Source organism: Pelodiscus sinensis, chromosome 2, assembly GCF_049634645.1.
Source record: "Pelodiscus sinensis isolate JC-2024 chromosome 2, ASM4963464v1, whole genome shotgun sequence".
Classification (NCBI taxonomy): domain Eukaryota; kingdom Metazoa; phylum Chordata; order Testudines; family Trionychidae; genus Pelodiscus; species Pelodiscus sinensis.
This window is the reverse complement of record NC_134712.1, coordinates 217,450,271-217,464,395: the sequence shown is the minus strand read 5'-3', so window position 1 is coordinate 217,464,395 and position 14,125 is coordinate 217,450,271. Positions and strand designations below refer to the sequence as shown.

General features: G+C 43.5%; 1 protein-coding gene across 3 annotated transcripts in view; it reads left to right on the top strand.

Annotated features, from left to right (window-relative positions):
* The window catches only part of FAM171A1 (family with sequence similarity 171 member A1), a 141,355-nt gene that overhangs the window by 95,118 nt on the left and 32,112 nt on the right, over positions 1-14,125 (top strand). For all 3 annotated transcript variants that reach the window (XM_014571731.3, XM_006119484.4, XM_075922445.1), the window contains 2 exons: positions 2,106-2,264; positions 11,699-11,875. In XM_014571731.3, the coding sequence (XP_014427217.1) occupies positions 2,106-2,264; positions 11,699-11,875 (336 nt within the window). The remainder of the gene's footprint in view (positions 1-2,105; positions 2,265-11,698; positions 11,876-14,125) is intronic.

Here is a 14,125-nt window from a genome sequence, read left to right as displayed (position 1 = left end):
TTTAATCCCTTCCCGTAGGTTGGGCTTTCTCAATCTTTGAGTGCTTGTTCATGTCCATTCCATGTTAGGTGTGCATGTGCCCCATGTACACACTCAGGAAATGTTTCTCCCTCTGGTATTATAGCGTCAGATATAGCACACTTTGGTGCCATATGCCTGTGGTGTGGTATAAAGGGTCCAGTCAACCTCACACCCGCTCAGTTCCTCCTTATTGACCCTGACAGTCGTAGGCCTCTTGCTTCAACAGGCTATGTTTAGTGGCTCTCGTTTGCCACTCCACCCTTTCTTTTTCTTCTCCCCAGCAGTTTGGAGTGTATTTAATAGTTGTAAATATTTAGTTGGATTCTCACTGCATTAGCAGAGCTTCCTCTTCTCCCAGAGCAGGGCATGCCTGGGTCACCAGTCTACATGCCTTGTGCCTTCTGTGGCAAGGCCTTGCCTTTGAGGAACATGCAGTCCAATTGATTAGTGTGGGTGTGAGACTCATCAAGGATTGCTGTCAGATCTGCTGCCAGTTCAAGCTGGGTATGAAGAAAGAATGGGAGACAAGGTTTAAGTGACTCCTGATGGAAGTGATGCTCAGACCCTTCTTGGAGCTGAACCAGTGGGACTCTGCACCCAATACTTCTGCATCAGTATGGTGTGTCATAGGGGACTCTTGGCACTATTCTTAGTCACTAGCCAACAGGAAAGTGGTAGAAATGGAAGGTGTAAGTGTTAGTCTGGTGTAGCTGAAACAAAATACAGGTCTATGTAGCACTTTAAAGACTAACAAGATGGTTTATTAGATGATGAGCTTTCGTGGGCCAGACCCACTTCCTTGATCTGAGGAAGTGTGTCTGGCCCACGAAAGCTCATCATCTAATAAACCATCTTGTTAGTCTTTAAAGTGCTACATAGACCTGTATTTTGTTTTAGCCAACAGGAGGCATTCACCACTCTAAAAAAGGCCAAGAATGGGAAGTCTGGCCGCTCTTCTTCCCCCAACTTGACTCAGAGAATTTCATCCTGAATCTAGTCATGCATTTGCACATGCTGTGAGCAGAATTTAGGGCTTGATGTAGACTTTTCGTTTGAATTTCATCTATTATTGTTCAGTCATTCTCTCTATTTTCTGATCAGCCTCTAACAGATTAGTACCCCCGGGCTGTCACTACACTTCAAAGGTGAATGCACTGCGGGGAGCCCGGGGCCAGCGGGGGATTCAAGCAGCCCTGGGGTCTGGCCCTAGACTCCACATGGTGCTGCCGCTTTGAAGAACCTCTCCTCTCTCACCCTTGCTGCCTCTTTCTGATAGAGGCAGCAAAAAGGGGGGGGGGGGAGTGACTAGTCCACTAGTGTGTCGACTATCTGATAAGCATTTGCATATCAGATAGTCGACTAGTCATTCACATCCCTAATTAGCACCTCAGAAGCTAGGTGCACAGTCCATTGGCATGTATTTTGTTAGCCTTGGCCTTCAGTTTTACTGAGGTTGCTTTTAGTGAAGCTTTCCCATAGTACACTTGCTTCTGTTACATGCAGTATTCATTAAATTATATTTACCAGTGTTTTACATTGATTTAAATAATCATTGCCATACGTGCAGTGAGGTAGTGAACTATATTAAGCAGTTATAATAAAAGCAAAATAAGGGATTATGGAACAAATTAATTGGAACTACAGATAGAGTACTAGTGCAATTAATTATTCATCTATTGCACTAAACAAAGTTAACTTTTCTGTTTCAAGTGAAACAAGAAATTAAGCATAGATAGTAAATTGCAAATTGTCCTTCGATTTTTACTTCTACGTTTAGTTTTAACAGCATCCATTAGTTGAGGTATGCAAGGAAACTAGGAAAAATTTCAAAAACCTCTAAGGTATTTAGGTATCTATCTACATTTTACCTTGCAATGCTTGTGAGAAAATAGCACCCATTGCTACGTAAATTATAAATGCTATATTACCAACACCATCATAGTTAGCTCATTGTTGTATCTGTTCATCACAGATTTTAGTTTGTAATAGAAATTTTAAATAGACTTTTAAAGGGCTTTTCAATATAAACTCAAGCTCCTGAACAATCTACACTCCTTGGATAACATCACCCTTAATTTTCACAGGTGCACGGGTTCAACCACGAGTTCACTTTCAGAGAAGAGCGCTGACGTTGCCTGAGAACACCAGCTACAGTGATCTGACAGCATTTCTAACCGCAGCCAGTTCACCTTGGGAAGTGGACAGTTTTCCTTATCTACAAGGATTAGATGGAAATGGAACTGGTAATTTTGTGTCTGTTTTTGTTTTGAGTTCATATTGGTTGGAATGTAATTTTGAGGTTTTATAGTTTCTTTTTTGCTCTCTCTCATTTTCTCCCTTCCCCACACACACACTTCTTTAATTTCAAAAATTTAGGTTCCACTTACTGATCAAATGCTTGTTCCTAAAAAGCAGCAGTCCACATGACAGCATTCTTGTGCTGCTGACATGAATAGTTCCCCATGTTGGTAATCTCTAGATAAGAGCCCTGGGTTGAATCAGCATGAAGATTGTATAGCCTTCTCACTTCTTATATATGGTCTCTACAGGATGAAGTTGGAGACCCACTGAGCCTGGTTGGTGAATAGCTTTCTTATGTTGCACCTGTCATTTGAAGACTAGCTTTCTGGCACATCAGTTTGTATATCTTTATAAATGCTACATTTATTTTTAATTAAAAAATTGAGATATGTGGGAAGGGGAAAAGATTTAACCTTTTAGAGTTGCAGCATTAGTCATCTCTATTTATTCCTGTGCCTGGCAGTCTGTACAATGTCCACATTAAAGATTTAATGTTCGGCAGCATTGTGCTGTGCCAACAAAGAGTTTTTTTCAATAGTCTTGTTAAATGCAGAATAATTTTGGATCCGGTTTCAGCCAAAAATGTTCAGATTCTTTTGAAACAAAGAAAAAGGCTGTGAAGAATTTTTAATAGAAACAATCCACACTGGTCTTTGAACTTTGACTTTTGAGTTATTTTGTCTACATTCTTGCATCTTGGGGTGGCAGCAGGTGAGTCTTCCCAGGGTTCACTTATTTCTGCTAGTTAATTTAGGTTGTTTCCAATATTCACTTGAATGTGTAAGGCTTGTGTTAGTGGATCTGTGGATTTTTTCCAAGAGAAAATGGCATGATCATCCCCCTCCTCTCAGTTTGCCTTTCTTTCCACTTTAACACAGATGCAGAGAGTTTTTCCCTGCTCTTCCCCTCTTACACCCTTCAGTTGCCTCAGTGATTCCCATCCTGCCCCGTCTCCAGATCTCTCTCACTCACACTCCTCTCCTCCTTTTAATTTTTTGCATAACCTCTCACTCTCCTTTCCCTTCACTATGCCAGACATGCTGTAGTTTCTCCATCTTAAACCCATCTTTGACCCCACTTGCCTCTTTTATCTGCTGCTCCATCACCTTTTTCCTTTTTAAGTCCCTTGAACGCACTGAATACAATTGCTAGCTGGAGTTTCTCTTCTCCAGTTAGTCTAGACCCTCTTCAGATTAGCTTACATTGAGAATATTGTCACCAACATCTCTGATGACCTCTTCCTAGCCAGAACTAGTACTCCATCCTCAGCCTCCTTGATATGCAAGCTGCCTTTAACACGGTTGACCATCCAGTTCTCGAAATCTGTCCTCCATTGGCTTCCATGTCTCTGTCCTGGTTCTAGCTCTCATCGCTTCTTCAGTGAATTCTTGGGATGATTGTACTTATCACCCTTTCAACTTTCTCTGGGGACTTCATGGGGCTTTGTCATTGGTCCCTTTCTCTTCCTTCCCTGCATCTTATCTCTGAATAATCTCATCTACAAACACAAACTCTGCTCCCTTCTCTATATTGGTGACATAAGGTCTCCCTCTCCTCCAACCTGTCCATCTCTATTACATGGCCTCATGGGTGTCAAGCTGTAAGCTCAAATTTAACTTGGCTCTTATGCTCTCACCCTTCACATTTCCCATCTCTGCCACTGCCTTTCTCACTCATTGCACACAACATTACCAGCCTTCCTGTCACTCAGGCCCGTAAACTGAGCATCATGGTACACTCAGACCTCGCGCCAAATCCTTTCTTCCAGGCTATGACTAAATTTTGGAGATTATTTCGGCAAAACATTCTCTAAGATGCAGCCTTTCCTGTCCATCCAGATAGCTAAGACTCACCCGTCAATTAATGTAACATCCTTCTCCTTGGATTGACAAATGTAATCTTACCTTGTTTGTCTCTAGTCAGAATGGTGTTGCAAAGAGTGTTTCCTGACCAGTTACTTGTCATCTCTCGCTTTACTTTCATTGTCTGGCTCCTTTTCCTTCACATCAAACTTAAGATGTTTGTCTTCATTTTCAAGACACTTGATGGCTTACCCCCCACCCTGTCGATCAGCTCTCATTCATTATCAGAATGTGAATTCCTACCTCTGATGACATGATGGCAGTCTACATTGCGCATGTATTCAATTTTAAACAAGCATCTTTGTGCTGACTCCCATACTGCCCATCAGACTTGGCAGAAGCTCCCACAAATATCTTCAAAGCCACCTCATTAACCTCTTCCATATCCTTTCTCAAAACCTTTGCCATGATGCCTACAAAAAACTTGACCATGGTTAGGCTTCTGGTGCACCAAAAATACTGCCTTTCACACTTACCAGTATTGTATTACTATGTCCTTGTACCCTCCCAAGGGTCTGTCTGCATCCATCTGTTGTCTCTTGCCTTATACTTAGATTGGAAGTTCTGCAAAGCAAAGACTGACTGTCTGTCTGTACGGTGCCTAGCATAATGGGATCCTCATCCAATTAGGGCTGCTAGGTGTGATAATCCAAATTATTTATTAACCATAAAAATAAAAAGGGGGTTGTTATATGAACACTATTTTCTAGGAATGTAAAGTGTCTGAAATAGTATCCACAGGCCCTTATCTATTGTATGGGAAGTAACAGACAGAGTAAATTCTCCATCCTGTGTGTCAAGCCAGACATGGCTTTGTGGGTTCACATTTACTTTAGCTCACCCTACTCCACATACACTTATACTTGCACACATACACTCTCCACTTGGGAACAATTGTGTTTGGGGAGGAGGGAGCTGTATTTGGCTCTCTTTAATTATCATGCAAAAGTAGTCTTTTCAGTTTTTTTAAAGTGAAAAGAGGTTGAAGGTATGAGAAGAGATTTTTTTTTTTATATACAAAATTATAGTGCAGGCAAGTTGGTTTCTACTGATACTTCTGCTTCTCTTGGAGAAACATTAGGTTATCAGACATCAGGCTTTGATAGGCTACTTCATTATTTAGAGCTCACCTACTATAATCTTTGTCAGTAATCCTTCATCCAATAGCTGTTGAATATGAGATGAGACCACAAGCTGGTTTCTAAAGAAACAACACAAAACTCTCTGTATTCTACAGTAATGCACCAAAACCCTATCGCAGGCAATAATATTAACTCAGCATTTGGGCCATTGGGCTTATTAAGAGTGAATTCAGAGTCACTAAAAATGTATTTCCTTCATCAATTTGAGGTCACCAGGTATCAAACATTCCTATTTAATCTGTGTATATATTTATCAACCTTCCAGCATCTTTTTCACAAGCACTCAATTACCTTACCTTCACATCACAACACAGATATTACATTTTGAAGTGGAAATTTAGAGTCTGTGGAAGTGGATGTCCTGTGTCAGTGGTCTCCAACTTTTTTAACCACAAGATTGCTTTTTCAGTTTAAATGCAATGTAAAATCTACCTCAAACCCAAATACCCTTGCTTTGCTTCCTTCCTGCCCTTTCTTTGAGGCCCCCCTCTGCTCCACCCGTTCTCTGAGGCCTCACCCTGCTCACTCCATCCCCTTTCCTCTTCCATCCCCACTCACTTTCACCATGCTGGGGTGGAGGGTTGGGGTGCAGACTCTGGTCTTGGGCCAAGGGGTTTGGCACATGGGAGGGGCTCCCTACTTAGCCCAGGGTTGGGGCTTGGAATCCAGGAGGGTTTCATGGTGCAATCTCTGGTAAGGAATTTGGGTGCAGAGGGACTCACATCTGGGGCAGCGGTTGGGTGTAGGAGGAGGTTAAGGGATGGGACAAGGGTTTAGGAAGCAGCCTATTTCTGGGCACCATTTTTAACTGAGATGGCTTCCAGGCGGTGGAGTAGTGGGGTTAAGGCAGGGTTACTCCTGCCCTGGCCCTGCACCCCTCCTGAAAACAGCTGACATGTACAGCAATGGCTCATGGCGCCATGTGCTGTCCCTCATCTACAGGCACTGAGCCCACAGCTTCTACTGGCCATGGTTCCCCATTACTGATGAATGGGAGCTGCAGGAGTGGTGTCTGCAGGCAAGGACAGCATGTGGAGACCCCCCATTCCTGCTCTGCCTGAGGGGCTGCAGGGACATGCCAGCCACTACCAGGAGCAGCAATTACCACAGAGACAATTACTCCAGCCACGACAGGTTAGGCATTTTAGAACTCACTACTCAAAAGTATTAAATTTAAGTGTAAGGGAGAAATGAAAATTAAGAACTGAACAGACCAGTCAAAAACCAAAAAGAACACACTTAGCAAGCAGTAATAGAAGTAAAAATAACACACGCACGTGTAGGGTTGGGACATGAGAGGGAAGGACAATGTGTGTTTGTGAGAATGAGACACTCTCACGGTGTGTGAGTGACAGATTTGCATTGCCAAGTTCCCTCCATCCCCTTCTCTCTGTGTGGAGATTGGGTACAGAAGTGCGGGGTGGGGGACATCCTGACATCAGCACCCTGCCTTTTCTCTCTCCCACCCCCTGCACAGCAACCAGGAGGCTCCCGGGGTGGGGAGGGTGGACGCAGCTCCATTCAGTGGGCTGGAGCAGCATGACAGTGGGTGGAGGTGCAACTGAAGTGCCAGTGCTGGATAGCTTCCTGGCCAAACCAGTCAGGATCACCTGTCAGAGGCTCCAAGATCTACTGGTAGATCCGATCTACTGGTTGGTGACTACTATCCTAGGCCTTTCTTAATAGCCAGAGGACTTTAGAAATCAGCTTGTTTTCTTTGAATGTAAGCTTGTCAGCCTGGCACTGCTAAATGTAGCATCAGGAGGAGTCGTATTGCTATAAATAGAATAGAGGCACAGAATGCTCCACAGAATGCTCTTCTTTTTCAGCTGATTATTGCATGTCAGTGTATAAGTACTAAGACAAGGTCAGGCCGGAGGGGTACAGGAGAGTGGTGGAGGGGAAGTATATCAGCCCTAGATTAAGTAAGTCTCCATTCCCAGAGTAAACTAACAAGGGCTAGTCTAGAACCAGCAGGAACTTTCCAGAATCAGTCAGGGCAATTAAACTAACAAGGGCTAGTCTAGAACCAGCAGGAACTTTCCAGAATCAGTCAGGGCAATTAAGCATCTGGAGCCAATTAAAGGTTTCCAGAGTCAAGGGAGTCAAACTATTCAGAACATGTGGGGCTAATTAAGAACTAGTTGAGACTGGTGAGAAAGAACTGCTCTTCAGTTCAGTGTGTGAGGAAGGAGCTGATGAGAGAAAGTGCAATAGAGAGTCAGGGAGAAGAAAGTGCAAGCAGGTACCATGAAGAAGAACCTCTGCTAAGGAAGGTGGTGGGGAAGGCTATGGGGAAATAGCCTAGGGATTTGTAGCTATTACCAGAAACATTACAGACATCTGCTGTTACAGGGTCCCTGGGCTGGAACCCAGTGGAGTAGAGGGTGGGTCTAGGTTCCCCTCCCCCAGCTCCCCATTTCAGTACCAAAAAGATTGGTTTGGGTACAAGGGTTTGTCCTATCCTTTATCAGTGGGAGGGGCCGCAGAGACCATGAAGTTTGATTTCCCCTCTTTTCCTTATTCTAACCAATGATGAGAGTAGCTCAACAAACAGAAAGCTGGTGTCTAAATTGAGGAAAGTAACCCTCCTGAAAGTACAGGACCCACGAAGGGAAGAAAGAGCTTTGTTAGAGTAGGCACAAATAAAAGCAAAATTCAAAACAAGTGAAACTAGTCATGTAAAACATCTTACATAATTTAATTTCAGATATTAAAATACTAAATTTTATAAGCCTGTAGGTGATAACTTGCTTTGTTAGGGATTTGGCTATGAAAAAACTGACCAAGTCGTGACCTCCTTTGGCAATTATAAGTTATTTCTCTATCAAGTGTTGACAAATCATGTCTTCCTGAGGACACAATGCATTCTGTGCTAACACAGATAACATAGGTTGTCATAAATTAAAATCCTCTGAAGTGGTTTCTCGTAAATATAACTGCCACTCAGTAAAAATCAGTCTCTGTCTAAGAGCAAGCTCTCTGTTAAGGGAAAATTCATATAGTTGTCTCTCGCATTTCAACAAAAAGCTCATGTAAATATACTTTTCTGGACAAAATTATCTTTACAATCCCTTAGGCTTAGTCTACACTACCGATATGTGCTGATATGTGCTATACCATCATAACTCCACCTCCATGAGAGGTATAGGGCATGTATCGATGTAGTTAGGGCAATGTGGCATCCATGTGGACATTGCTACTCTCATTTATGTCAGCTTCACGGCTCCATGCTAGCGCATGAAACTGACAAGAAAGCCATATGGCTAGTGGGTAGGGATGTTAATGTGTAATCCATTAAATGGTTACCCAGTAAGCATCAACCATTAACGGGTGATGTTTACCAGCTAACTATTACCCAGTACCCGGGAGTAGCCTCCTGCCCATGGCCCAGCTGCAGCTGGAGAGTGCTCCAGCTCCACTGGACCTCCCCTATATGGGTGGGGGGCTGGCAGGGGCAGTCGCAACAGCCCCTGTCTGGGGGGGGCGGGCAGTCTCAGTACCTGCCTATGGCAGGGACCAATCTAGCCATACCTCCTACCCACCCCCTTAATCAACTAAACAGTTAAACAGAGTGTTTGCGCTGCACCTACTGGGCTCCCCTTTCCGTCACGGGAGCTTAGGTGCTGCCTGTGATGCGGTACCCCTATACTTTCTATGGAAGTGTTTTTGAATATGAATGTGCATAATTCAAATATGCCTTATGCAAAACAGGGTACATAACCTATCATTCAGGAGTCTGTAAGCCTGTGAATGTGTATTTTCAATCTGTATGCATGTATTCTTGTATGTGAACTTCAGAAATATAAAGAATAAACCTGCTTATTAATCTAGAATTTCTGGTGACAGCTATTAGTGATACTTAAGGGACTTAATGACTTGATACTCCAGGCAATGATTTTTAAATGATTTTGGTTTTCCTGTAAGCCCAAACTGTGATTTTTCCCTGCAAAGACATGTGAACATGCCATCTGGTGCTGGAATCCATCTTGCATTTGGTATTTTTCCATTGGGATGGGGAGAATGAAACAAAGGATTCCCATGATTGATGGAGAAATTCTATTTAAGGGACGGGAAGCAATCAATGATAGTTTTCAACTGGCTTTTGAAACTGCCTCCACACCCTAAAAGGATACACATGAAGCTGTTAGACCCAGGCCAGAGAAAAATCAGCTTTGACTTTACCTGAAATAAGGAGTAGGGTGAGAAATATGATCTGTAACAATCTTAATGAATGTACTGAGCTTACTGGTGTGTTTTGTTTCCTTTAGATTAGTACCTTGCTTTGATCTGTCTGCTTTTTACTTGCAATAACTTACATCCTACCTTTTATATGTAAAAAAAAGCTTTTATTTATCATCAAACCAAGTGTAAACACTTGTTACCCTGCAGGGAGCAATGGTTGTGCATCTCTCTCTCTCTTATCACTTGAGAGAGAACTTATGAATTGTCTCTGTGTAAAACTTTTATATGGAGTAAGACTGATTTATCTGGGGTTTTGGTCCCTTTTAAGGGCTGTTCTCCTCAGTGCTGTAGCTGGACCCTCCCAGAGTTATCAGTCTGAGTTTCTCTGCTTGGGGGATATTACCCCAACTTTGTGCCTTTGCTGGGGAAGACCAGAACTTTTGGCCCAGCAAGACAAGGCCAAACACCTGGGACACCTCCAGAGGATATGTAGGTGGAATCAGCGGTATGATCAGAGCACCGTATGACAGTCTCAAGGGGATCTCTCTGATTGAACCCATCACACTGTCCTGAGACTCCTCGGGCTCTTTGCTCCCCACCAAGAGTATGGCAGCTGCCCAGCTGGGACCCGAGAGCTGGATATGCACAGCCATGCTCCTGATGGGGAGCCAAGAGCCTTGGCAGCTGCTGTACTCCCTGTGAAGTAGCCCCAGGCTGGGAGTGGGGAGCTAGCCCCTGAGCGGAGAGCCAGCATCCTTGAAGCAGCTGCTGGGTGGAGATTGGGGCATCAGGAGCCTCACAGAGCACCCGGGTTCCCTCGCAGGAAACCAAGATCCTGGGGATAGAGCTGTGTATGGAGCTGAGAGCCCATGACTTAAGATTTTAGTGTAGACATGTTCTTGCTGTTGTGTTTAAGGTATGGAATGGATGGTTTAGGAGAATGACATGTGTGGCCTTATGTTTCTAGATTGGGCTGGGCAAATACTGGGCCTTGGGCCAGTTCTAGTCTGCCAAGATTAGCCCCATACTGCCGTATGTATCTGTGCCTCTGCAAATACATGGGATCACAGCTCCAGTTGGCCGTGGATCACCATTCCCAACCACTAGGAGCTACGATCACCCGTACCTACTGAGGTACAGGTAAATATAGTGGCAGTGACCCACCACAGGCTAAACATGGTGAACCACTGCCATTTTATTGCCAACCTCTGTTCGAGATCACTGGTTTTTATTGGGTCTAGATCAGTAGTGCGTGGCATAGTCCCTCCTCACCCCAGACTTTAGCACTGCCTGGAGCACACAGCGCTTCAGCAGCCATTTAAAGGATGCAAGGCAACTGCCCCCTTTGAATCACTGGGCCCCAAGAAAAATGCCACCTTTGTCCTTCCTTTTGCGCCCCCATTGGTGGGCTTGTCTCATCCTAACACAACTGAATTGTATGCCATCCATTGCCTAGAGATCCTATTTCATGTCTTAGATTAGTAGGTGATCATGGCTGTGCTCTAGCAGTCTCTAGGTTTTGTGGGGGAGGCGGGGGGGGGGGGGGAAGGGGATACCTTCCTGTAAAACTTTTATTTCCCAAAGTTGCTGCCATCTTTAGTTCTTTCCTTTTTCTTTAGTAGTGTTTTTCCAGTTTCTGCTATTTCATCATTAATGCATGAGTTTATAATATTTTGGGTGATCATTTTTAAACAAACTGCTGATCATCATGTCTAATACATTCTCTTTATATACATGTATATAAGAAAATACTATTAGTAATCATACAAATGTATATGGTTTGTCTTTTAGCTTCAGTGAAGAAGCAAAAGAAAAGAATTCTTGAATTTTAAAACAATAGTTAACATTGTTCTCTCATACTATTGCAAATTTTGGTCATTACTGTATTTAAATTATAGGCTATAATGCATTTGCACTAATTTTGTGTCAATCTTCTTGAACAACAGAAGAAAATATATTTTAAAAAATATAAACATACTTGTTGCAAATCAAGCTTTCTTATATTATCTTGTGGAAAAAATAAAAAAAAATGTCAAATCATCTGGCAGTATTAACAGGTTACTTTAGATTTTACCTTCCCTTGAAAACAAAAACACCAGTGAAATAATACAATGAATAATAATTACTACAAATATGTAACATTGAAAGTTGAAATTATGTTCATACTGCTATTCTTTCACTTGATAGGAAATAGCACCAAGCATGACCTTACTCCTGTCACTGCAGTCAGTGTTCATTTGCTCAACAGCGATGGAACTCCAATCCCAGTGAATGGCCCCATCTATGTAACAGTGCCTCTGCCAACAAACAGCAATCTGAAGCACAATGGCCATGTTCCAGCATGGAGGTTTGACCAAAAATTTGGTAAGCAACATTTTGTAGTGACCCATTTCCCTATGTTGTTTTAATATCCCTTTTAGAGAGTATAAAGGTGTTTTCTTACAAATTATCTTCTACTTTTATACACAGTATTAATAAAGCTACATGATTAGGTATTAAAAGCTAAACAGTTAAGTGTGATGTATATTGTTTCCATTTACAACCTTTTGTGTGAATTTTGATAATATTCCAATATTCAGTGTTTGGAATAAAAATTTAACCTACTTTTAGAAGTTATTGAACAATGAAGATGTCAACATCAGAAAGACTTTTGTACATCTAGATTAACAAAAAGCAGTTGTGAGAGTCACTGAACATTTTGGAAGGATGAAAAATGCCACAAACATATGCTGTCAAACAAAATGCACCGAATTGTGTCTGTTGCTCTGTGAAATTCATCCTTTGACAGAAATCCAGCAGAGGATATAAACATTATGCAAGCCTTATTTAAGACTTAAACACTCATAATTTGAAATGGTGTATGTACCTCATGTTAGCTGTCTGTATGGATGTGAATTTCACCATGAATTATTTAATTGGATTCTGAAAGGTTTATTTGATTGAGGAGCAATTTCAGGAAGAGAAGAGTGGAAGAGAGGGGAAAAGCAGACATTAGAAAGAATGAAAAGTGGAAAGTTAGAAGCATGGATTTCTGGAGATAAATTGTTTAGGTGCTTGCAGCAACTGAGAGATTGTGGCTTAAATTATGACATCTTGCAGTTTTCAGAACTAAAAGAACAAACATGAAACCATTTTTTCCTCAAATGAGCATTTTGCTTATCTCCTGCTTCCATTAACTTGAGAGGAAGGGATCTTGGATTTTCAAGTGATGTTCCTAATAGATAAAATCAGTACAATTTGGGAGGATTTATTTAGGAATAACCTGGAGAACTGAATAAAGAATGATATGCCTTCAGCAGAATGTTTAGATCAATGCAAAGAATGGATTGGAAAAGGCTTTGAAATGTTTATATAAGATGTGGAAGAACTAGAGTTTTCTGTTTACTCCTAGCTAATTTGAAAATCCTTCTCTGAACTCCTACTTCCTTGACCTGCTTTTTATGGCACAGTTAGCAGTAGGGTTCACACATTCAGGTTCTTCCTGAACTTGATTTTGATCTATGATTCTAGAAACACTTCCGGTTTTCACTTCTTTAGAAGAAGAATGGGAAGAGTGACGCATTCATTTTCCACACAAGAAGGCATTCTAATCCTTCCTGGCTGCTGCATTATAATTTCAGCACAACTCATTGATAGTTACCGTAAAAGATTATGATTTTGACTTTAAAGTGACTGTCTCCTAATAATGGGGTAGTAAAAGCTCTCTGCTTTTTAACTAGTGCATATAAAAGACTAAATACAGGCAGTCCCCGGGTTACGTACAAGATAGGGACTGTAGGTTTGTTCTTAAGTTGAATCTGTATGTAAGTCGGAACTGGCGTCCAGATTCAGACACTGCTGAAACTGACCGCCAGTTCTGACTTACATAGAGAATCAACTTAAGAACCCCAGGCGTCCCCAAGTCAGCTGCTGCTGAAACTGATCAGCAGCTGATTCCAGGAAGCCCGGGGCAGAGCAACTCTGCCTCGGGCTTCCTGTAGTCAGCGCTGGTCAGTTTCAGCAGAAGCTGACTTGGGGACGCCTGGGGCAGAGCAGCTGGGGTGCTACTGGACCAACCCAGCAGCACCCCATCTGCTCTGCCCCAGACGTCCTAATTCAGCCGCTGCTGAAACTGACCAGCAGCGGCTGAATCAGGACCTGGGGCAGAGCAGCTGGGGTGCTGCCGGGTTGGTCCAGTAGTGCCCACGGGCGCTGCAGGACCAATCGGCAGCGCCCCAGCTGCTCTGCCCCAGAGTCCAAAACAAAAGCCTGGTCTGCAGGGGGGGGGGGCACACTAGCTGCGCCCCCCCCCCCCCCAGCAGACCAGGGACACGGGGAGCAGAGCCGCAGCGGCAGCGGGGTGCCGCGCCTCTGAGGCTTTGCTCTGGCAAAGCCTCAGAGGCGAGGGACCCCGCCACGGCTGCGGCTTCAGTCTGGGTGCCTGTGGTCTGCTGGGGACGGCCCCCAGCAGACCACAGGCACCCGGACTGAAGCCGCAGCCGCGGGGGGTCCCGCGCCTCTGAGGCTTTGCCAGAGCAAAGCCTCAGAGGCGCGGGGAACCGCCGCTGCTGCCGCTCCAGTCTGGGTGCCTGTGGTCTGCTGGGGACGGTCCCCAGCAGACCACAGGCACCCTGA